This window comes from Zasmidium cellare (genome assembly GCF_010093935.1).
Source record: "Zasmidium cellare ATCC 36951 unplaced genomic scaffold M409scaffold_1, whole genome shotgun sequence".
Lineage (NCBI taxonomy): Eukaryota > Fungi > Ascomycota > Dothideomycetes > Mycosphaerellales > Mycosphaerellaceae > Zasmidium > Zasmidium cellare.
In genome coordinates this window covers 1,403,364-1,427,653 of record NW_022986945.1, presented here as the reverse complement: position 1 = coordinate 1,427,653, position 24,290 = coordinate 1,403,364, and the positions used below count along the sequence as shown (strand labels likewise).

The 24,290-nt window shown below is 53.7% G+C and overlaps 7 protein-coding genes across 7 annotated transcripts; 2 read left to right on the top strand and 5 right to left on the bottom strand.

Moving 5' to 3' along the window:
• Positions 1 to 128: 128 nt before the first annotated feature.
• M409DRAFT_48839 (uncharacterized protein) lies at positions 129 to 1,255 on the top strand (the record flags this gene model as incomplete). The annotated part of the gene is made up of 2 exons (XM_033811055.1): positions 129 to 254; positions 326 to 1,255. 2 exons carry the CDS (start codon positions 129 to 131, stop codon positions 1,253 to 1,255), a joined length of 1,056 nt encoding a protein of 351 aa, XP_033674821.1.
• A 1,825-nt stretch (positions 1,256 to 3,080) lies between these two features.
• M409DRAFT_62143 (uncharacterized protein) lies at positions 3,081 to 4,766 on the bottom strand (the record flags this gene model as incomplete). The annotated part of the gene is made up of 3 exons (XM_033815039.1): positions 3,081 to 3,763; positions 3,815 to 4,342; positions 4,391 to 4,766. 3 exons carry the CDS (start codon positions 4,764 to 4,766, stop codon positions 3,081 to 3,083), a joined length of 1,587 nt encoding a protein of 528 aa, XP_033674820.1.
• A 959-nt stretch (positions 4,767 to 5,725) lies between these two features.
• Positions 5,726 to 12,485, bottom strand: M409DRAFT_16198 (uncharacterized protein; the record flags this gene model as incomplete). The annotated part of the gene is made up of 3 exons (XM_033803533.1): positions 5,726 to 6,648; positions 6,705 to 6,931; positions 6,991 to 12,485. 3 exons carry the CDS (start codon positions 12,483 to 12,485, stop codon positions 5,726 to 5,728), a joined length of 6,645 nt encoding a protein of 2,214 aa, XP_033674819.1.
• A 1,006-nt stretch (positions 12,486 to 13,491) lies between these two features.
• Positions 13,492 to 16,791, bottom strand: M409DRAFT_16197 (uncharacterized protein; the record flags this gene model as incomplete). The annotated part of the gene is made up of 2 exons (XM_033803532.1): positions 13,492 to 13,905; positions 13,966 to 16,791. 2 exons carry the CDS (start codon positions 16,789 to 16,791, stop codon positions 13,492 to 13,494), a joined length of 3,240 nt encoding a protein of 1,079 aa, XP_033674818.1.
• A 698-nt stretch (positions 16,792 to 17,489) lies between these two features.
• M409DRAFT_16196 (uncharacterized protein) lies at positions 17,490 to 18,902 on the bottom strand (the record flags this gene model as incomplete). The annotated part of the gene is made up of 2 exons (XM_033803531.1): positions 17,490 to 18,258; positions 18,313 to 18,902. 2 exons carry the CDS (start codon positions 18,900 to 18,902, stop codon positions 17,490 to 17,492), a joined length of 1,359 nt encoding a protein of 452 aa, XP_033674817.1.
• A 1,187-nt stretch (positions 18,903 to 20,089) lies between these two features.
• On the bottom strand, positions 20,090 to 21,926 carry M409DRAFT_16195 (uncharacterized protein; the record flags this gene model as incomplete). The annotated part of the gene is made up of 6 exons (XM_033803530.1): positions 20,090 to 20,185; positions 20,258 to 20,347; positions 20,414 to 20,861; positions 20,915 to 21,129; positions 21,186 to 21,548; positions 21,612 to 21,926. The coding sequence occupies 6 exons, from the start codon at positions 21,924 to 21,926 to the stop codon at positions 20,090 to 20,092; spliced, it is 1,527 nt and encodes a 508-aa protein (XP_033674816.1).
• Positions 21,927 to 22,775: 849 nt separating this feature from the next.
• M409DRAFT_16194 (uncharacterized protein) lies at positions 22,776 to 23,923 on the top strand (the record flags this gene model as incomplete). The annotated part of the gene is made up of 2 exons (XM_033803529.1): positions 22,776 to 22,941; positions 22,995 to 23,923. The coding sequence occupies 2 exons, from the start codon at positions 22,776 to 22,778 to the stop codon at positions 23,921 to 23,923; spliced, it is 1,095 nt and encodes a 364-aa protein (XP_033674815.1).
• Positions 23,924 to 24,290: the final 367 nt, after the last annotated feature.

Here is a 24,290-nt window from a genome sequence, read left to right as displayed (position 1 = left end):
CATCGCTCAACTTTCGTTCCGCTCAGCGGCTTCGATTCTTCCCTTACACCGTGCTGTATCACATCACAGTCCACCTCCACCTCCACCTCCACCTCCACCTCCACCTCCATCACCTCGAGACCACCACCATGGCAGGCAATCGTCCTTCCATTGGCGAGAGTAGCCACCGCGGATCCATTGGCGGGAGCAGCCACCGTGGATCCATTGGCGGAGGTACTCCTGGACTTCCCCACGGGGGGACTCCAGGGCCATCTGTAAGTTCAAAAGTGGGCTTGTATGTTGGCAAGACGTTTTCGCTGACGGGTCGTTTCCCCTTGTGTTGTAGGGCTTCGCCACTCCCGGCGGTACCACCCGACTCCCTGGCGGTTCGCTGCCCAACTCAGCTGCGTGGCTGTCCATGAAGAACCCCGATCTTCTCTCTGCATCTGAGCGTGTGTTGCACAACAACCAGATGATGCTCGCATACATGATCAATCAGACCACCCAGGCCTTGAACGACACGATGGGTCGCAGCGGTAATATGTTCTCCGTGCAAATCGAAGCTGGATTCATCAATCGACGGCAAAAGGCTAATGAATGTGCAACAGGTTCCCGCGCTGCTTCCAAGGAGCCAGTGACCGCCGAAGAGACCGAGACCCAGCAGCGAGACGAGGAGATCATCGAAGAACTCCAAAACGACCCCGTGATCAAGTCCCACACCCGCGACTTCCTCCAGCGAGCCCTGGGCGCTTCGGACAAGACCGCCTTGTGCTGGCGCGCCGGCAAGCCTGCGGAGAAGGAAGCCGCCGACTTTCTGAAGATTCTCCAAACCGCTGTTGTCGAAGAGCAGAAATCCATCGAAGAGCACATCGCCAACGCCATGGACGAGAACGAAGATCCGCCACAACCCGTCCTTCAGATGATGCAGTCCAAGATTCTGAAATTGTCCAAGGGAGACAAGGGAGGTTTGGTGCGTTGGTACAATCAGTCCGTCGTCCAGAACGATCTCGGTGGCAAAGGCAAGCGTGGTGCACCAACAAAGAAGGATGCGCAAGGCGGGAAGGCGGGCAAGGGAGCTGAAGGCAGCAAGGCGGGCAAGGGAGCGGAGGGCAGCAAGGCCGCTGGGAAGAAGCGCAAGGCAGAGGTCGAAGCTGAGGATGAGGACGAGGATGAAGAGGAGGATACCAGTCGTCATTCCAAGCGTCAGCGTCCTGGCAGCCGGAAATCGACCAATGTCATCGACGAGGACGAGGAGAGCGAGGACGGCTCTGAGTAGGTCTGGTTGTGGGTCTGAGCGGGATGCGGTGTCAGATGTCGTCGCATGGAAAGTGTTTGCTTCGTTTGCTGTTTGGACATCTCATGTCCTCGACCACACTCATTTTGCAATTGGGTTTTTTTCGCTGAGAAGCTCGACTCGACATAGATAGAGATTGTATCGCTCAATATCATCGACCTGTCACGGAACTCGACTCTCCTCTTTCATTGCCACAGCCCCTCACTAATTACGTTGCCTGTCTTCTCACTCCGCATCTTCTCACTAACATTGAGCCTGCTTTGCCGCATTCATTCGTGGGGCGGAGTTCATCGTTCGGTGTCTGGCTAGTGTGATGAAGCATCGCACTCTGGAGGTGTTGGTTGGTGGGCGAGAGGGCGAGGACATCTTGGCGTACGGGCTTTTCTTGTTGTGTGGACGCCTTTCCTTGGTGCACTTTATCCATGCTCATCTCCATCAACGTGAGTTCAGGAAGCGTTCGCGTTGGGGTTTTGACTGCAACGTCGCTGCCAAACGTACGGGAGGTGACGTTGAAGGAAAGCGAAGCCTTGGCGTTGGTTCTTGCCTCAGGCCTGAAGATGACAAAGCCCGGGGCACCTCCCTCGACTTCGCCCAAACTCCGCTTTCTTTGTCTTCCTCAACTCCCACATCCACACCACCACCTCATCGTCCATATCCCCCTCATCATCACGACAACAGCCCACTGCTATCAAGCGTACCATGGGCGTTGACGTTCTCGCAGATGCTCATCCCTTTTGATGATTTCCAGTATCTGCGGCAGAATGATGAGAATGTAGCCATACCGTTTTTTTTTTCTTTTGGGAGAAGAGTTGTGAGATTCGTGAAGATCACGTAGACGTACATGTAGCAAATCGAAATCGACATCTCTCACTTGTTTTGCGCGCCTTTCCTATATGGGTAATGACAACAACGTTGGAGAACAACACTTCCGATAGATATAGTAGACCATCTTCTATACCAGCTTCATGTACGAGTATTTTCCCAGATAGGCAATGACAGTGACATTCCATTTCCTTCGGTCGTAGTGAGCCTCCGGCGGGCGCAGCGCTGACACGCTGCGCAACATTGTTCACGTCGATGGCCCCTCTACGAGTTCGCCCCCCCCCCCCCTTTTCCCTCCCTCTCCCGCCAGGGAGAGGAAGAGGAAATGGAATTTGGGGGCGAACGCTAGAGAGGGGTCCAGGGCGTGAGTTCGAATCTCACTCTTGTCAACAGTTCTTTTTGCTCTTGCGCATCCAATGCATCGATTTTGGGATAGATTCGACCTCGGACGAGGGCAGTAGAGCCAAAAAACGGTGGTGGGTATGGAAGTGAATCTGAGGCGTGGGCAGCATGTGGGAATCTTCTTAGAGAGGGGATGAACATCTAACGAGCGTGAGCATTCTTTTGCTCTGGTTTGGGCTTGTCTGGGTTTGATTTGGGGTTACGAGGTTGGCGGAAAGGGAATAGGTATCGATGTGAATGTGTGTATAGGCGGCCATGATTCGACGCATCTGCTAAGACCTCCTATAGTGAATATCTGATAAACATCTGATAGTTGAAAATCGATTCTTTTGGCATCTTTGCCCTGGTCTGGGTTGCTGGCTTCTCTCAAGTCTTCTCTCGCGAGGGGATGGCACAAAAGACGATTGAGATCAATGCGAGATATTTGGACTGGTCATGCAGTCTCACGACTTCACATGAGTTTCAGGAGAGGCTAATTTTGATGGTTCTTTTGGACCTAGCAGCACTCGAAGATACTTGTACTATCGACATCATCGCCAAGACGTCAACTGTATATGACCGGAAAGTACGAGTCTCTTATTACCTACACTCTCCCCTTCAAAGGGTCCTGTCTTTCATTCTTCTCAATCTCGTTCTCTAGAACTCTTACCCTCTCATCACTCCTTGCCTTCAAGTCGAAAGCGAACCACTTGGGCTGTACATTGAACCCACTTGTATAGTCATACAACGGCGGGTCCACTTGGACCCCATCCTTCCTCGCCTTCTTCACATCACAAGCCCAGGCAATCCTCGCAGTCAACAAGTAAAGGCTCCTCTCGGCAATGTTCTGACCAGGGCATATCCTCCTGCCGAACCCGAAGGCCGAGTAATTGTGCAGGTTGGGGTAGGTGGTGAGTGGTTCACGATATGTTGGGTATGATGGCTCAAGCCAGCGTTCGGGTTTGAAGGTCTCAGGGTCAGGATACAGGCCCGGCTCGCGGTGGATGGCCCACTGATTGGCGTGAATATTGGTCCCTGCCGGAATGAAGAGGCCATTATATACATCATCTTTGATAGAGTAGTGCGGCACACCACCTGCGGTGACAGGATGCCAGCGTAGAACTTCTTTCACGACTGCGCGCATCGTTGGGAGTCGAGGTGTGTCGTCAAGTGTGGGTAGGCGGTCGCTACCGCATACCGAGTCGATTTCTTTCTGGAGTTTGGTGAACCATTCAGTATGGAGCACCATTGCAAGCATGAAGGACATCATCGCCGCTGCAGTCGTGCCTGGAAGAGTGTATGAGTAAAGCACATGACCTTGAAAGATTGATAAATTACCTGCTCCAGCCTCAAATAACGTTCCGACCACGTACGCGGCTTCGTCCTCGGTCAGGTGAGGGAACTCTGCCTTCCTCTCAAGGTAATCTTTCTCCCAGCATTCAGGGGCCGTGCCAGCTCGCATCTCGTCCTTGACATCATTCAATAGCTTCCTGAACAACTTCAGCTCTCGATCATGTAGCCAAGTAAGCTCTCGCTTGAACGGCGCGATTGCCTGTGGCAAGTTCAACATGCTGGGAAATGTATCGACGAGATAAGCTCCAGGGGAAGCAACCCGCTCGACGGTATGAACGACATTGATCACATCATGCACGGACTGCTCATGACCGGTCTGAAGGAATTTACCAAACGCAAGTCGGAATATAATGCCCGCAGAATATCGCTCAAACCAGTGTTCGTAGTTCGCGGGATCTTTGATCAGATCTCGGAGCATCCGTGCGGATTCGAGGATTTGGGTAGGCTGGTAGTTGCCAACGATGGTGCTATTCGAGACTTGATGCATCAACTTTCGGCCATCTCGCCATGTGTCTGTCCTCGATTAGCTCGGTCCCGTGAAGTTAAGATCGATTCCCGTACCATTGTAAGGCCAGAACAAAGGCCGCAAACACCTCGACAGCAACTGTACAGCAGCTGGCAGTTGCTCTCGACTCGAATAAATGCCCCCACGCTCTCGCAGAAGGTCATTCGCGACCTTCTCCGTCGATGCAACATAATGTTGTCTCCCGGCGATGTTCAAGCGCATTATCGGTCCATACTGATCTGACCATTCTTTGAATTTCAGCCACGAGTGTTTAGGAGGAATGTCTGGTAGATTGCCAACCAGAGGTTTTCCTGGAGGTCCTGGTGGATATCTGCTGCCCTCTTTCGGTTGAGTCCGTTTGCTGCTCGATATAGCGACCAGGCCTAGCACAAACGCAGCAGCAACCACGAGGAGGAGCGAAGAGAAAGCCATAGTGTCGTTGCTGCGGTTGGTCCCTCGTGTAAGACTTGTTCAGGAGCTGTGCGGCTGAAATTGATCAGGACGAGAGTGACGTGGAGCAGATATCGGTAGCAATTCCAAGTGTCTCGACAAGGTCAATTTCAAGATGTTGAGTAATTCCAAGTTGTAGGGCGGTATTGGTGGTATCTGAGAGGCTCTAATATGTGGGAGCCGAGAGAAATAGGTGGAATAGGGCATATATTTAAGCGTTCGCCCGAACAAGCAAGTACGCAGGTGTTTCGGCTACTCACTGTCGTCCTACGGTATAAGCATTGAGCTGATTAGGCAGAATCAGAGTGATTAACAAGCTGTCATCAATGTTGAGGAATGCATTCCGTGGTGACAAGGTTGGCCCTATTGCTGTTCCTCGTCGCCTCCGCTTCATCATGCTTCTCTGGCGGGGTTGACTTGCTATCGCGGCGATCTGGGGAGCTGTTGGTAAGACTCCAGTCTGACACCGGTAGTGATCTTGCGCTATCGCCGCCAGAATGGTGCTGGATATGTTCTACATGCATGTTCTTTACACTAGTAAGAACCAACCTCCTTTCTTCCAGCAGGTGAACTCGGTATCGGCCGGCAGATCCTGCCGAAATGGCCCGTGCTTCCGCGTCAGACAACATCACCGAGGGCACGCGTTCAAGACATCAATCGACACTTCTATCAATTCGTCCATATTTGTCGAGACTACATCATACAAATCTTCTTGATACATTCTGCTCAGATGATAACTTCAAACATGGTACTGTCTATCGAAAGGATGGCCCAAACGCCGCCGCTTCATACCCATCCCAAAACGCGCCTTCAACACCAACACAAAATACCCAGATTACGGTCCCGAATGTCGTCCCAAACCCTACACTGTGAAGGCTATGCTCGTGTCCTTCTCGCAATCTGAAGACCCCAAATTCAATGCCTCCGAGGATGAACAGTAATCATGCATACTGATGCAGGAAGCGATATCCCTCGACGACTGCCTTCCAACACCGCTTGTCAGGCTTATCCCGGTACAGATCGAACAAATGCGGCACATCTTCGACAACGCTGAGGCCAGTTGGAATGCCCTTGCTACGCAGCGCCTCGTGCGTTGCCTCCATCTGCTCCAGTGGCACAAGGTCGTCTGTCGTACTGTGGATCAAGTACGTCGGCGTCGTGTAATTGCCGCGCATGATCTGACTCCACGGTGAGATGGAGACGAGTTTCTCGACATCCGGCTGCGGCAGATCGAGATATTCCCCAACAGCCTTGTCAGCTTTGCTCTTAGGTGGAAGCCCTCCGAGGAGAATGGGCAATGCTTGACCCTTGCAATTCATGTGCAACACAATGCGGCTTCGTGGATCTTCCATATTGCACCATCCGCCCACTGCAGACCCTGTCGATGGTGGCACGTTGTAGGCCGTGATGGGCTTTTCCTGGACTCCCTCAAGCAGATCGTACGTGCTTGGAAAGGCGTCTTTGGAGTTCTCGGGGAAATTGGGCTCCTGCCAGAACTTGTCCTCGTAATTGCTCGGGCAGTAGAAAGCGAGGGAAGCTGTTGGAGGTTCTACGCCTCGTTTTCGACTGGTGAACCCCAATGACAGTGTCAAGGTGCCTCCCGTGCTCCACCCGATCGCGAAGACTTTGGAAGCATCAAGTTGGAGGTCTGGCCTTTCGAGATCCATCGTGGGCAGGACCTCACGTACCCACTGGAGCGCATCTAGTACATCAGTCATAGGACCATCGATGATGTTGATCTCAGGGCAAAGACGATAATCAATGCTGACGGGAAGGTATCCGTTCTTGAGCAGCAGCTGGGTCTGGCGTGGCCTAATGTCTTTGCGGGAGAGCATGGTATGGCCGCCACCATGAATCATGAGCGCTGATGGCGACACGTTAGACTGTCATTTCGAGCTCATGCACAGAAGCCATCCTCACCTATTGGGCGCTTCCTCTCCGTCACTTCCGAGGGATCGGGCAAGTACACATCAGCCAGAAGCTCAACACCGTCCACTTCTTTGAAACAAATGGTCTTCATACGGTCGCCAACTTTGCGCCTCTCCGTTGGACCAGCGTCCCGAAACTCAGGAGCGCTGACGACGGGGTGCTCGACCTTAGCATGGCACGGTGCAGGCTGTTCGGCACCCTCGGAGGACGCTGTCTCCCTACGACACTCTGGTCAGCATGTCCTATTCGAGGGTTTGAGGGAGCCGACTTTACCTACTGCTGCCCTCCAGACTTCTCATTTATCACCAACTTGCACAGATCTCCAAAGGAGCCACCTAGGAAATCCTTGCTGCTTATTTCAGTGCCAAATCGCTTGCTAATGGCCTGTGCCATCTCCACACTGAGCAGTGAATCAAGGCCAAGATCCTCGAGGTCAGTCTCCGGCAACAATGCATCGTTCGTCTCGGTGTATTCTGCAACCAGCTTGGCCAGGTCGGAAAGCCCATCCTTCTTGTCCTTGCCAGCATCGCCATCCGACGCTTCTGAAGGCGCGGTGATAGACGTGGATGCGTCAGAAGCGTAAGGAGATGGCGTCGAGGTCCCAGAGTCTGCAGAACTGCCAGCGGTAGTGTTTGACCCGGACGCACTTGGCGTGAGCAGTTGGGATATTGCGCCAGCATTAGATGCATCGAGCAGCTCTGCCGAGGACAGCTCGACGTTCATCTGGTCTTTGATGGTGCTGATAAGTTCAGCCGTCATGAGCGAGTCAATGCCCAAATCGTCCAGAGAAGCGCCTCTTTGAATTTCAGCAGCCGGTACGTCTGTGATGCTGCTGAGGACCTTTGCTAATTGAGGGAAGGCATCTTCGCTAGCGGTACTACCAGTCGCGCTGCTTCCGCTGTCAGACTTCGGCTTCGACTTCTTTGCGAGGCCTTTCGACACATCTTCTGTCGACGGCACCTGAGGGCGTGCTTTCTTGTCCGTTTTCTCGGCCGGGGCGTCCTTCGCCTTTGCATTTGGATTGCTCTCGTTGACTGCGCCTATAGCCCTCGAAAGCGAAGCAATCGGAATGCCGGTAAACTGAACGCCAAAGATGATGACCTGCAGCTTTCCAGTGTTACTGAACACGAAAATGTCGCTCAGAGTATCTTTGGGTCCTGTGACACGGGTCTGGGCATAAACTACCGAGTGAACATCAGCCTTGGTGTCGCGATAGCGGAAATCCTCTGTGGCTTGGATACGACCAATCTGCCCGCAGATATAAACTTGGTTTGGTGGGCAGTCCTCGAGAAGGTTGGTCTTGATGCCGGCGACCTGGAGATAGTTGTCTACCGCGATTGGATCCAAAAGACAGTCATGAGTGAGAGGATTCGCCGGCAGATAGACTTCAGCAGCGGTCTCTCCCCTCATGGATGATACCGACTTGATGCCGCGATACTCTTCGGCGTAGTTGACGACCCTGCTGAACAGCCTGTATACTAGGTTCCCTTGAAGACCGGTGGAGTCTTTGGCCTGCAGAAATCCCTTGGCGCGGTTCACATCAATCAGTCTCTCGTACCGGGTTATCTCGTGCTTCAGGTGGCGATCATCTGGAGGAGTGAGACGGAACTCGCCTGATGCATGCGTTGTCTGCTTCCCGTTCGAGTCCTTGCTGGTGAACTGGAAGCGCCACGCGCGCTGCGAAGATCCGAGTTTGGACATGGACAAGTTAACTGTCCTCTTGGGATCAGTACCGAGTGGAGCAACCATCGACAAGTCGTCAACACTGGGTACCAGGACCTCTTGCTTGCTCGGTATCAGCTCCAGAGCCGCACGGTTCACAATCTCCAGGTAAAGGTCAGCGGGGCATAATGGACTGTCAAGCACAGCGTGACCTTGAACGAATGCCTTGAACTCCTCGCTTCGAGGATCGATGGCGAAGTTGGACTCGTTGTTGCCCTTCTCGGACATCTTGAGCAGTTCGTACTTGTCGACACCCTGGACGATTGGAGCGACGGAAGCCGCTGCGGATGGTTCTTCCCAGCTCAGCCAGTGGCTCGTCTTCTCAAACTGGTATGGAGGCAACGACAGCTTCGCAAACTTGCGTCGCTGCGGTCGATCGAACGCCCAGAAGCGGAACTTGTGGCCAACTTTCCACAAAGCTGCGGTGCTGTCAGCGAGACCGTCCATGGCAGCCTCGCCGGTCATCTGAATGGGTTGGAATGTATGTGCACCCGCATTTTCTTTGCCAAACACTACCTTCACCATGGATGTCACACCGGAATCACCACCAGCCTCAAGCCAAGTGCAAGCACCGAGTCTCTCGCCTAGACGCTGCACTGCCTCGCCAAAGTATACGGCGGTACGAGTGTGCTCGACGATGCGTTCCGGGGTGGCGATGTCCCACGCTGAGCCCGAGGAGCACGTCTCGATTGGGATCGTTGGCTTATTGAACGTCAGGCCTTTGGCCACCTCAAGCAGGCCTGGTAGGAGTGGCTCGGTGAATTCAGAGTGGAATCCATGGGTGACTTGTAGCCTTCGCGAGCGAACGTTGCCTAGATTTTCGGTCTGAGTCTTCAGGATTTCCTCCGCCGCGTCAATGGCAGACTTGGATCCGACAAGCACATGGCTAGTAGGACCATTGTAACAGGCGACTTCAGCACGGTGGCCTTCGCCTTCCAGTGCCTTCAGTACCTTGGTCGTGGTGTCACCATCTGCCATAAGCGAGAGCATGCTTCCACGCTCTGGGCCCCAGTGTTTTTGCATGAGTTCAGCGCGGCCTGCCACCACCTTGACGGCATCTTGGATCGAGAGCACGCCAGACACACATAGCCCAGTCAGCTGACCGAAGCTGTGTCCAATGATTCCGTCGACGTTTATCCCAGAGGCCATCCATGTCTTGGCTGAGGCGTACTGCACTGCAAAGAACAGACAATGAAGGGTGACAACGTCCTCGACCGGTTCCGTCTGGAAAAGAGCAGGGTAGATTCCATCAAGGCCTTGCTCACGCATGACGCTATTGGCCTCGTCCAAGTGGCGACGGAAAAGCGGGACGTCCTGATATAGTTTCTTGTCCAGACCGACGAAGCTCTTGGTCTGACCGCCAAAAGTGAGCACGACGGGCTTGGGCTTTGCTGCACAGTTACCAGAGACTGATGCCAAAGTCGAGGCGAGCTCGGGCAGAGTGGATGCAGTCGTTGCAAATGCGTTCTCTGTGAACACTTTGCGCTTATCCGCAATGTTGAAGGCTAGATCGGCCAGCTGGTTGTGACTGCTGTCGGCTGATGCCAGCTTGCTGACGTAGTTGCGAAGAACATTGCAGTAGGCCTTGAGACTGTTCTCCGAGTAGGCGGAGATCAAGAAGGGCACCTTGTTCAAAGAGTGGCCAGTATTGAGCGAGGAGCCCGTGTTCGGTGGCTGGTAAATGACGGCAGCACCATTGCTCCCCGCAGCACCGTAGTTGTTGACTAGAACAGCTTTAAATCCCGTCTTCCAGGGCATGCAGCACATTGGGATTGCCATCTTCGAGGCCTCGAGCGCTGGGATCTTGGGGTTCAGCGACGTATGGCTGGCGAGGGGAGGAATGATGCCGTTCTGGATCATCATGACAGCCTTCATGACGGAGGCGACACCTGAAGCAGCCTCACAATGGCCCACGTTGCCCTTGACCGATCCGACGTGGAGTGTCTCGCGTCGTTGAGGCACTTGAAGAACATTGCGGATACTGGAGATTTCGACAGGGTCGCCGGCCTGAGTGCCAGTACCATGTGCTTCAACGAAGCTGATCTCTTCTGGCTTGACACGAGTCTGCTCCAGAAGGCCCTTGTACAAGTTGGTCTGGGATGGGCCGTGGGGAACGGTGATGTATGTCTCGTTCTTGCACTGGTTTACCGATGTGCCGCCAATGACAGACAGAACGTGGTCTCCGTCGGCAATGGCTGTCGTGAGCTTCTTCAGGAAGATAAGTCCGACACCTTCACCACGACAGTAGCCATCAGCCTTGGCATCGAACGGCTTGGTTGCTCCTGTTGGGCTCAAGAAGTTCGCAGCGCGGAGATTCTCCCACAAATACGGGCTGCTGAAGACATTGACGCCTCCAGCCAATGCCGCGGTGACATGTCCGTCTTGAATGGCCTTGCAGGCGGCATCGATCGCGATCATGGACGCACTGCATGCCGTGTCGAATGTCATGCTGGGACCGGTCCAGCCGAAGTGGTAGCTCAGCCTTCCACTGAGGAACGCTCGCAGCTCACCCAGGGCTGAGAAGGCAGATGGCTTATGTGCAGCGATGCTGTCGTGGTAGTCCTGCGTTGCAACACCGACATAGCAACCGACATCCTCAATCTGCACCGGCGCTCCAAAATATCCTGTTCCCTCGACGGCCTGGTAGGCGGCCTGAAGCAGCAGCCTTTGTTGCGGATCCATTGCAGCAGCTTCGCGGGAAGACTTCTTGAAGAACTTGTGGTCGAACATGTCAACATCATGCACAAAGTTTCCCCACCACGATGCCCCATCGGCTGTTCGACGCAGGCCCGTTCTTGGCCATCGTGAGTTGGGCAGCGTTTCGACCATCGAGCGGCCCTCCTTGACCACATCCCAGAAGTCATGAATCGAGTCCGCGCCCGCGTACTTGGCTGACATACCGACGATGGCAATCGCATCAGCACTTATCCCTTCTGTAGGGCGACAGTACGAAGTCTTCTCCGCTGAACCCGCGGCGTCGAGACGAGACACCGTGATATCAGGCTGTCGGGAGACTGATGTTGGGACTGCCTCCGACAATCCAATGGACAAGATGTGCTTGGGCTCATCATCCGAAAGGCTCGCAGACGCGGCTGTGATGGTCTGATGCCAGTCGGCCAGTTCCAGCAGCAGAGACCGAATGGCAATCAATGATGTGCTTCCTTCGTAGATGATCCTGCCGTCACAGTTCGTGCGGACTGGAAGAATGAGAGCATCGGCGTTGGGAAGCTGCAGTTGAGAGTCTCTTTTGACAAGGGCACGAAGCTTCTCGGCCTTCTTGATCAGAGCATGGGAGTGGAAACGGCCCTGCAGCTCAATTTTCCGCGACATGATGCCGCCCTCGCTCAACTTCGAAAGTAACTCCGCCTCCTTGGATTGAGGAATGGTGACTGTGACATTGTTGTGGTCGTAGATGACCGACGTGTACGCCTGAGGGAATGATTCGACAATCTTTTCGCAGGCGTCCCTCTCGCCAGTAGATCTCCATCGGGCGACCAGGCACGAGTAGCCACTGTTGGTTTCGTCTTCTTGGCCGTCTGCGTCAACATAGCAGCCGATGCAGAAGGCAAGACTGAGTGCGGTCGCTGCCAGCTTGCCAATGTCTTCCCGGGACTTGGCGCTAGCGACGACAATGGCCGAGAGAAGACCCGTGCAGAACCCCTGAACGCCGCCCTGCTTCAGGCTCTCCTGCAGTCCCTCGTGGGATACGTCGTCGTTGTCTTGCAAGTATTGACAGTACAAGCAGATGTGTACAATGACTGTCAAAGGTGTCGCAAATGCGTTGGGGAGCGATGTTGATTCTGATGGTCGTGACAGAATGCCCTGATCGAGCCATGTCTTGAACGCCGCCGCTGCCTGGGGGCCGGGCACATTCTTGAGGGTGGGGTCGGTTTCTTCGAGTGCCTTCCACAGTGATGGGAGGTCGCGGATTGCCTGGACTAAGGGAAACAGGCTCTTCTCAAGGAGCAAACATTTTCGGACGAGGGCGGACTGGTCTTCGGTCGGCCAGGTCGTCTGTGAGCCGAAGACGATGAGAGATGGGTTGGACATGATGATGACTTCGTGTTTGGCTGCTCTGAAAATTGTTGGACACACTCAACAACAGATGCAATTGTAGAGGAAGGAAGAGTTTGGGTTGGCTCGAGATGTCTTGGTGTGTCTGTGAGTATGAAGTTCGACCCGCTCAATGCGGATGAGGCATAACAGCACCATCTCGCGGGCGACCACCACCATTTAACGGACACCACAACCCAGGATCTAGCGACGTCATGTCATACACGGTGGTGAAGTTGTGAGATCCGGATCATTCACCACAACGACCTCCGTCGCTCGGCTTCCGCTGCCATGCCCATGCAAACAATACAAATCCGAAAGGGAACCCACTCTCAGCCACGCATCGAGAACGACGCCTCTACAACATCACGATCCAAGAACAATTTCAAGATCTCGACGGTATGAATGACGAGCCATCGCGATGGGTGCCTAGGATCACATAAAATCTTCCTCGAATACTCGGTGTCGAACAGCGTGGTAGACCCGAGTATGGCCCCTTGGTCTGACCGCTGCTATTTCCTCAGCGCGATACGGGCATCAATCGAAAGATCACGACCGCGATTCGATCAGGCTTTGTTTCAACACATGCCGTGGTGTACGTTGGTGAGCCAACAATCGCGGATGGCGTGGCCAGCCAGCCGTGCGTCGAAATCGTTCTCGATTTCTTCTCTAGATCGAAGAAACCTAAGGGCAGCCGAGTCTTCACGGCCTTTGCATGTGAAGAATTCTTGGAGTATCCGCCCGTGGGCTATGGAACCAGTCAAGATTCATGACTGTTGCCGTCGAGTGGTTGCTCTCGGAAATGCTCATGTTCAGCTCGCAAAGCAAATTGGACCTGAGATAAGGTCTTGGCACTTACGACTGTAGAAACAATGTGGTCAAATCAAAAGAGAAGCGACGTCGAAACTCGTCTAAAGTTTTGGAAATTCAACAATTCTATCGTGCTCGACTACATACAAAGAAGCGATCAGGCGCCAGAAGTGGAAGAACGATATTAGCCAAATTACTGCAAGAACCCAAGATGCTTCCACATGTCGACATATTTGGAGATCAAGTTCTCATCCACGCCCCCCGTCTGCCGCAATGTCTTGCTCACCCTTCGAGTTTCAGCGGTGTCCATGATGACGTCGCCGCCGCTCATGTGCTCGAAGTCACCCTCGAAGAAAGCGAGAAGCTTTTTCGCCGGATTGTCGCCCATGCGATCATCTGAGACGGCCCTGATGCGGTCCAGCCACTCTGAGTACGGAACTTGTGCATCAGGGGCGAGACCAATTGCCGGCGCCAGAGTTGAGAGCACATCCCGCCAAGACTGTCGGATGGGATTTTCGACGTGGAAGATGTTAGATGCTCCAGGGCCGGAGAAGGTGATGTCCGTCACAGTAGCGGCGGCAAGGTCGACGGGGAGCCATGAGAGAGTCTGAAGCTGATGTTAGCAAGGTCCTCGTCTGCTGGATACTTCCAATGAGCGGTCACTTACCCCCTTGAGCTGTGGCAAGGCCCCCACGAACTTAGACGATTTGGCCAAGGATGGGAAGTGCTCGGTTGTATTCCACAGTCCACTCGTTTGTGCTCCAGTCATCTGTCCTACACGGACATACTTGGCATCCACCTCGTTGCTCGCATTGGCGGCGAGGTCCTCCACAATGCGCTCGCACACCAGTTTGGCACGCGCATACCCAAAATCGTCGACAGCGTCGTTGTTCTCCATTGGAATTTCGCGAACGATCTGCTCACCAGACAGGTCAGGATAATTGCCCACTGTTGCGATCGAAGAGATGAAGACGAATGTCTGTCGCGTCGAAGGTCGTCGAGAGAATGCTGAACGAGATAACCAGATGAGGTTGTCCAGCGCCATGAATTGACTCTCGAAAGAAGGAAGCTGTCGATTGAAGTCCATCGGCCAGGCGTTGTGAATGATGTGCGTTACCGAGTCACGGATGAAAGCGTAATCATCTTCTTGAAGACCCAAATGGTATGACGACGTATTGGTTGCGTATGCTCGGATCTTTGATAGATTCTCCCCTGAGATATCGAGGTGCTTGGAGCTGAGAGCACTGAACTGCCTGTCCAAAGGAGTCTCGTCGCCTTCTCTAGGTCGAATCAAGCAGATGACTTGGCTGACGGTAGGGTCCTCGACCAGATCAGCCACGATGTGGGATCCCAGGCTGCCAGTGCTGCCAGTGAGCAGCACAACCGATCCACCAGACCCTCTAGACGGCTTGTACTCGCCCACGTACTTGTTGATCAAATCCACGTCGCCCGCATTGCCTTGCCCACGAACCGCAGCTGCGAGTTTGGAGACCGACGGGTGTGAGTAGACAAACTCTCTGGGAATCGATTCGTCCTCTGGCTTTGTCGCATTCTTGCGAGCCGTCTTGGTCAGAAGACGGCGAAGCTGGATAGCTTGGAGCGAATCCATGCCAAGATCGAACAAGTCATCTTCTGCTGTCCATTGATCCTCTGGCACCTTCCATGTCAGGCGTTCTTGGATCATAGACTTAATCTCGCTCTCGAGGTTGTCCGTGTCCAGCAGTGGAAGGCTGTCGTCGTCCAGGTCGTCCTCTTCGAGAGATCTGAAAGTCTCGTTGATGAGCTCATCAAAGACCCGGTACACTTCTTTTCGCTGAATGGAGCCCTTGTCGGTGCGAGGTAGAGTCTGCCCTGCAGGAACAATTGCAATCGCCTTCTTGCTCGAGATACGCCCTTGAGCATCCATCAGCTGGTTGGCTCTCTCCACCACTGGCCATAGAGCGTCTCTGAAACTCTCAAAGTCCCACTCGTACACTTCGCCCTTGGGCTCGACGAGCAGGCCAATCTGGAACTGGCTCTGGCCGATAGCGATAGCCGCCTTGCAATGCTCAGACTCGGATACCGCTGTCTCCAGGATATTCGGCAGTACTTTCTCGCCAGTGGCCAGCACTATGAGATCGTCGTTCCTCCCAAGGGAATTGAAGTCGGTCTTTGGGTATTCGGGGCTTGCCACCAAATTATCTTGGACTTCAAAGACGGAGTCCCATCCGAACGGCCGAGCTGTCAACTTGTAAAGGGCTTGCTCCCCTGGCGCAGAAGGCACGGTCTCCATGACGATGTTGTGATCGGTCCTGATGCGGAAGAAGTGGAAATCATAGCCGATGCCGCTTTTCCTCGGGTCGAAAATAGGACAGATTGCTCCAATCTCCGTTGCTCCATAGTGGTTCAGCAAAGGCACTCCGTTCGATGCGAGCTTCTCTCCTACTGAGATCTTGAGCGGACCACCACCAAAAGCGACAAAACGCATCTTTTGAAGAGCCTTGGCCCCAGAATTGTCTGGAAGCAGACTGATGTCTTCCAGTGTAGATGGGACCGTCATGAGAGATGAAGCGCCAGTTGTTCTCAGGAGCTCAATCACAGAGGATCCAGACGCTACATTCGAGACCGGCAAGCACAAAGTCATGCCAATGCTCATAGCAATCCCAGGCGCGCAGAGCCCGAAACCCTGTGATGTGTTAGCGAGAGCTCTACTTTCAGGGCGAAGATGACTTGCATGATAAAGAGGCAGCGTTGAGAGATTGAACGGCGGCGTCTCGCCTTCCGCAAATCCGTGAGCGGCGGCGAAGCCTACGAGGTACTCATGGGGCTGGTATATTGGCTTAGGCAGTCCAGTCGTGCCAGAAGAGTGCATGATGATGACCTCGCGGTCCTGTGTGCCTCGATAAAAACCGGGGTATGTGACGCTGGCAGCCTTGACTGGGCTTGGACTGGAAGCATGCAATTGCTCGATCATCTGCTCAAGCGACTGGCGCTCGAACAGTTTGGGCAGGCTTTCTGCGTCCTGCTTGTCTCCAAGTGCCAAGGCCTCGTCGACGGTGCTACGCAAGCGAGGGGATGACAAGGCAGCGCCTGCATTCGTCTTCTCCATCAGATGGCGGATGGCGTTTGGACTCAGACGAGCAGACAAGAGGAGCGCAGGAACTCCGAGACCAAGCAGAGCAAGCATATGGATCCAAAGCCCAACGTCACTTTCCATGAAGAGAGCGACCGGCCGGCTCTTTGAGATATGCTCCGCGGTGCGAGAGCGTAGCCATGACTGGCAGCACAGGACAAGTTCCCGCAGTTTCTTGTGTGTTATTTCAATGAGGTGGACAGAGCCATCGTCACGCTTGCGTGCTTGGTAACAGAAGACGTGGTCAGGGTTGTGCTGGGCGTTGAAGTCCACCAGATCGGGGAGGGTGAAGATACTGCTGGAGTCGGGCGGAGCAGCTCCAGTGGTAGGCAGCCACAATTTGGCTCGAGTAAACGACTTGGGCTCTTCTATGGATCCCATGATATGCTGATTGATGATGAATGAGACCAGTTCTTGGTGTACCCAGCGTGAAAGGTACGGATGGGAGGATAACGAGGTTTAATCGTCGTGTCCTCCATCGGCGACGAATGACGACACTATCGACGATGGCCTTCGCCATTGTTGGCTTGATCCTCGTCGCCGAGATCGAAAGACTGGAAGTCCGGACTACCCCCTTCTCAGGCGTGAAGGTTGAGCGGCCATCGACGGCCATCGCTACCGCAGCTCCAAAATAGCAGTGCATCTCACGGGACTGACGGTGACCAGACAGCTCGGGAGGGTCTTGCAATAGGACAGGCAGGGAAAGGGGCACCCCGCCATATGAAATGCGAATCCCGAAACATACTCGGGTCCTGGATCACGACCGCAACTCGGCCCGGACAACACACATCAGATCGAACAAATGCAGGGACTAGAACTATGGCCTGACGAACGTGTCTTGTGGTTCGCCATGTGCACGGATTTGCAATGCGAAACATCACACGTGTTGATATGCCCGGACTAACGAAGGCTAGATATCGGAACACGCAGAGCGTGGGATGACTGTACATCACACCGTGCATTGATCTACTAAAAGAGGTCTCTATATGCATATTGTACATCCCATGTGTCATCAAGGCCGGTCCGATCCACGAAGCTACTACGTCGCTCATCAAGTCGACTTTGAGTGCCGGCCTCTCTCAGATCCGACTCCATCCAAATCCTCCATGTGCGCCTCGGGAGAGGACGAAAAAGCAGACACCCACGAACATGCTGACGCCACAGTAAAACTGTAGCCAGGTGAAGTCTCCACCATCAGCTGTGATCAGAACACCGCCAACGGGTTGCGCGATGAGAATCGCTGGCGAAATGACGATATAAGCCGCCCCCATGTAGCACCCGAGTTTCTTCATGTCGGTACAGACCTGCGCGATCAGGGCAGGTACCAGCGCGACGAATGCGCCAGATGAGAAACCGTACAGCGCTGCGAAGACTAGGTTAGGAGCATTTGAATTGGCCGGAATCCAGAGCGCCAGGACCAGGATAGTGGAGAGTAAGGAGGTGATGATCATAATGTTGAAGCGGCCGAATCGATCTCCTATCCATCCAGGAAGGATCCGACCAAATATGCTGGTCGCGCTGAGGATGGTGAGCGTGTAGTTCGCCAGCTCTTGGGACATCCCGTAGTAGACGGACTCTGAGATGAGGAAGTTGTACGGCAGAAAGACGCCCATGAAGAAGAAGAAGCCAGCGCAGCTTAGTAGAACCACTGGTGGCTCACGAAGAGGTTGAACCAGATCCGACGCCATCAGGTTCGCGATGCTCGGACGACTGAAACGCTTGGGTACGTGGTGAAGGCGCGATTTGACCGTTGCAATGGCTACGATGAGCAGGCCCAACATCATGAATCCGACAATTCTCATCGTCCAGCCAAAGCCGATGCTATTGAAGAGGTTTGGAATCATGGCCCTATTACGCCGTCAGACGGAACTACCACATCGAATTTGCTGGCATGTCACTTACGTTCCAACCAAGCCTCCAATCGACGACCCAGAGGATACAATGCCGAGAGCATAGGCACGGCGTTTATGGAACCAAGTGCCAACAGCAGTATTGGAACCCCAGAAAAGACAGCTGGAGCCAATGGCACTGCATATCGACTGAGCCAAGAAAAACTGATAATACTCCTTGCACAGGGAGATCATCATGACTCCAAAGACCTGGAAGAAGGAGCCCACGATGACGAGCCACCGAGCGCCGTAACTGTCGAATATTCTGCCGCAGATCGGAGCTCCCGCGAACATGAGAAACGTCTCGGTTGCTGGGATCCAGGCTACGGTGCTTGAAGAGTAGTTGCTCAATTGGTGGGTAACGTAGTAGTCCTGGAAGACACCGATACATGTAATCCAGCCGAATGAGCAGGCAAGACAACACCAAGCTCCTGCAACGACCAGCCAGGCACAGAGCCCGCCATCAGGAGGTCCATCATCGTGCGGAGTTGAGTCTTCTGCTTTCTCAGCCTGCTGGGCCGTGTTCTGGTTTTCGCTCGTGGAAAGGGAAGATTGAGACAAGTCATCTTCTTTCGAGCTGTTGTCCTGGGTCTGCAGACTCATGATGGCTGATGGAGGCCAAAAATCCCAATACAGAGAATCGATGCCAGTAATCTGAAGCGGAAGCCAGGGGGTCGTGGACTGCAAACGATGCAACGACGAGATGGAACTTGAGCGAACGATCCTGACGCCTCTCTCGCCCTCCTGTCATCAGGTTTTGTTCTCATTTGGATCCCCATGTCCGCAGATGACGATACAGTGCCAACTGTCCGATTTCCCTGGCCAACCACCGACTCCTGATGCCCTTCTTCGAGTCCCAGAGCCAACACTCGATTCCAGCGCGAACAATCCGATTCTCAGCAACGCGGCATCCACGCGATCAAGGGCATTATGACGTGCGGTGTCGCGGCCTCAAGTACAGATCGTAACGTGCTAAGGTCGCACGTACTCAGGTCCGCACACCGGAAAATTGTTGTGTCGCGTGGCAACTTCCGGCCGGTCTGCAAAGGCTTCCGAGATCCAGCATCCTGCATCCTGCAGCCTTGTCTCCAGACACTATTCCGATGTATTATGACATCAGTAAGATCCAAGCCAGAGTCGTATGAAAATATGCAGAAGAAATGTGGCGTCTTGGTACACTGGCTTGGTATTGGGTCGATCCGGAGAGAAACGGCCACAATGACGGTGTCCCCCGACAGCCTCGTCCAACGTTGGCTTGCAATATACCGCTCAGTCTCCGCAAGGTGCGATGGCAATGATACACCGATGATCGCGTGTCGCTTAGGCATGATGAAAATCGCTCCAGGAAATCCAGGCTTCACTGTAGCCTCCATCTCGAATCTTGCCTAGCCAAAGTTGTTGCTTGATTTGGCCATCTTCATGACCACAGCTTGGCTCGAAACTGCTGTATACTGGTCTCCTCCAAGACCTCGATCTTCGCGGCGACATCGCAACAAACGTGCTACCCATCTCGGAAAGATCCAAAGTGCCTGGACAAACGATCCTGGAAACGACGACTTGGAATCGACTATGGCTGGCTGACTATTCGATCCAATTCCATTCTCAGGTAAAGCTAACGATCTACTCATACAGGGAAAGGGGATAGTGCCATTACCATGTGACTGCGCGGGGCCGTGCATCAAGTGAATGACTTGGAGCGCCTCTGCTACAATCTACGCCGACCGTGACGACTTGTGCGCAAGCCGAGGATCAGCACAGTCTTCACGGATGTGGAATCGGGTTTCGGCAATTTATTGCCGCTTTCTCAGCTTCACCTCGAAGCCAAATTGTGGGACAAACCAACGATTCTCCACCCTCCAAGGCTGATCGCCGTCCATGAGCTCGAGCTACACATCCATGTGGTTAGCCAAATGTCGTTGAGGGAGGTGCATGAGACCGCGCTTCTCCGGCTGACCTACCTCGTATGTTCGCAGGATCGTCGGTACCAACTTGTACAGCTCCAGGAGCGAGATGTTCTTACCCAGACAGGAACGATGTCCTCCTCCAAACTGCGCAATCACATGCACGTCAGCACACAACCAACAACTGCGTGGGGGTGTGAAGATCTCACGCACAGTTAAGAGTCCCTGGTCCATCCTCGCTTTCGTACTCTCCTCGGCCTCGAGCCATCGCTCAGGTCGCCATTGGTCGGCATCGTCGCCAAAGACGTCTCTGTCTCGGTGGACTACCCATCCGTTCATTCCAACAATGGTCCCTGCAGGAATAAATTCGCCGGAGATGCTGAGACCGCCTTCCGGCACGATACGCTCCAGTGGTAGGCCGAATGGTGGATGGACTCGGCCCGCTTCTTTGATGCAGGCATCTAGGTAGGGTAGCTCGCGACTCTCTTTCCATGTGACTGGCATCGACAACTGGCCACGGGATTGTGCCTCGTCTAGCTCCTTGCGCAGGGCAGCTAGTGTTCTTGGCTCGGTCAGGAGGTTCTTGAACAACGTCCGCAGATATATAGCAGTCGTGTCGCTGCCGGCGAGGATGTTGGAGGAAGTCCAAGCAGGAAGCGCCCTGTCACGAAATCAGTAAGTGGGAAACGTTGGTGGAGGCTCGTGCTCGCTCACCATTGAGGGATGGACGAGTCTTTCTTCATTGCTTGAATGAACCGAGACAGGAAGTCCTTGTCGTTGACATCGTCATCAGCGACCTCATCCTTCTCCAGACGCTCTTTTTGCCTGGCCATGGCAAAATCGACCATGGGCGAGTATTTCGCCGGTTTCAGCATCGACACCAGCTTGTTCTTGGTCCAGATACAATCCAGCCAAGGCATCTGTCCGATCTGCCAAAGATGTCAGAAGATGGAGGGTACGAATACTTGCGGTGCAAACAACATACCACTGCGACGTACTCGAACCAGTGCCAGATGTCACCCATAATTCCGTCAACATCCTTGCCAGCCTCCAGGAAGCCAAGACGTTTCGAAAAAGTGATCTCGCCGACGACATCGAAAGCAAAGTATTGCAGCCAAGTGCCCCAGTCACAAGTCTCGCCCGTTTCCACGAAGCGTTTGTCCAGCTGCTCAAAGAAGCAGTGGATCGTTGAATCGACGAACGACTCGAAGGACACCAGGTTGGTCATGGAATATGTGCTGGCGATTGGCTTCTTCAGCATGCGATGCATATTTTCGTCTTGTGTGGCGAAGACACCAGGCAGGACTTTGCCCTTTGACATTGGAAGGATGACGTGGTAAAAGTTGGACTGTTGTCGATTTTACATGGTCAGTGATAATCTCTTGCCCCTTTCTCACCACGCTGCACTGACCTTAATCAGGGGCCCGCTCATTCGGTACAGATTCTTGACCTCTGTTGCGTCTCCAACCGAGACCATATTTGGTCCAAAGCGAACGAGTTTGCCATGCTGCTGGTGCAGGTCGACATGGATCTCGTGTGCTCGCCGCGAGTACACCCAGAGCAGTCGCGGCAAGTCACTCACTTTAGCCAGCGCGGGACCGGGAATGTGTTTCAACCGATTCCATGAAGTTAAGAGGTAGACTCCAGCCAGAATCGTTGCCAGACCGAGAAGTGCGATCCAGTTGTCCCCTTGACCTAGAAGGTCACCTAGCTTTAGGAGAGCCATACAGTGTTGTCAACCTAGGGGGTTCGAGAAGCAAGAGAAAGCTTGTCGTTCCAGCCATGCCAAAGCTCTTCGCCATCATTATAGAGAAACCAACATACGTCTCTGATCGTAACAAGCCACAATCGACGTCACATTTCGTCGGAAGCCTTCAAGGGAATGAACGCTGAAACTGCGGCTCTCAATCGAAGGGGACCCGAGTAGTAGGGCCAGCCCAATCACTTGTGCAATCGGAAGCATGCTTCTCTAACACTCAAGTCCGATTTTACACTTTCTACCCTACTGCAGCGATAAGCTTAGCGTCATCGCCGTTTCAGGGTTGTTGAGCACATGCAACCCATCCCAAGCGCGAGGGTATAGTAATTAGCTAGCCGTGTGACATGCACGTGGCGGGCGTGAGCAGCTGCATGGCTTGAATCCACCCGAGCCGCCACACGAGGGACCTGCACAATACCAACACCTATACGCTGCACGGCAATCGTCGATCTATAAGACCTCCTGTGCTGCACCATCCCCTGCGATCTTCATCTGCCTCATCGTGAGAGGACGAATCTTGCAGCATCTGTTGGATAACAATGGAAGGGCGAGGCTGATGAAGGCTGAGAAGGTATTGAACTGTATGCAGCGCTGTTTGCGGGACCTGAGTTTGGCATCCTTCTGTATTGATTTTCTGCTTCCCACATCACTTTTTTGGTTCTTGTTTGGCGATCGATCGTGAAGGACAGTGAAGATGGTGGGCGTTTCTGAGAGCTATAGATAATACCTCTTTCCGAGCTCGACAAGAAATGGACAGGTCAAGTCAAGAAACACATACCAAGCATCCTTTGTTGTCGTTATTTCAATGCAAACATCATGAATCCTGCCGACTGCCAAATCTACCCTGACGCTCAGGTCCTTCATCAAGACCGATATGTCGCTGCCGTTCCGCCATATCACAATGTCTCGGACGCTATAGCGAAGACGCCTCGGCTGAAGGAGGTCTGTGATAGTTGCTCCGCGGCAAAGGTGCGGTGTAGCAGTATGTTCCTAATACTCACATTTCTCGACTACTACTCTGACACGAAGCCACAGGGGATAAGGATGGCTGCAATCGATGCCTAGCGAGAGGCATCGAATGCGTGTACAGCGCCTCGCGCCGAGTGGGTCGACGAAGGGGGCCTCGACACAGGAAGAGGACGACGAGTATCAGCTCTGTGATCAATTGTCCTTCTTCGCCCTCGACTTCGCTCGTGGATTGCACCGAGTCCGATGCGTCCCCTCTGATGACGTACTTGCCCATGCCTGGAGATAGCCTTGACAAGGCTGCTCTGGACAACCCCTATCTCTGGTCGCTGCCGCCGCATCCTGAAGACCCGACCGTTCAGTTCCCTGTGGATCACGGACTATACGGCATGCAGGACTATGACCTCAACCAGTCGTTCATGTTCCCAATGGAGCCAACCAACACATTCCCGGGGACTCTCTCGCCTCCTGAGGCACTCACGCCTGTCAAGACATCTAAGTCTTCAAGCGTTGTCTCGGAGATAAAGGAGCCCAAGCTCAAACAGCGCGAGGATTCTACCACTTCCTCCTCCACTTCCTCCTCGATGGACTCTAGCCTTCTCCCTCGCCGCAGCTCATCCTCCAGCGACTTGAACCTCTCCATGGATCCCGCAGCAGACAGCCGCATCCACAGCAGCCACATTACCAGCGTCTACGACGAACTGCAAGGCCTGACAATCTTCGCGTTCTCCATGGAACAGAAATTCGACGCCGTCGTCCGCCAGCAGATGAGTTGTCGACCGGCGTCGTCATCGGATTTCGGCCTCCCGCTTGAGGAGCTGCTGAGCAAACCTGATGATGGCAGTAATGGAAAGGGACGAAACGAGCCGGGGCAATTAGAGAGTGCTTATTATTATTCGCTGGCAGAGTTGAGGAGGAGGTTGAAGTGGTTAAGAGAGGATGTGGGAAATATGATCCCGCAGCCTGGTGGGAAGCCCGCTGATGGGTTCGCTGCTTGAGGGGGTGGTGATGGTGTTGGCTTTGATTCTTGGGTGTATTAGTAAAGGTGCATGGTAGGGACTCGGTAATGAGTACAACGGCCTGTTCTGTTCACGATTTGCTGTTGCTGTTGAAAGCTCGGTCGCCCACAGTAGTGGTACGCCACTGGTCCACTTCTCCAGAGTGACACGACCTTAGGCTTCTGTCATCCTTAGCGCAGTATCAATGTTTTGGGTCCGTACTCAGACACGTGCCTTACTACCGGACAGGTGTTCGGATTCCACGACGAAGTCGATAGTCCGTACATCGATCAATCTTGTCGGTTACTCATCTGAATTGTGAGGCCTTGCGTCCACGTCGGGCACAAGGCCAGCTGGACTATCGCGA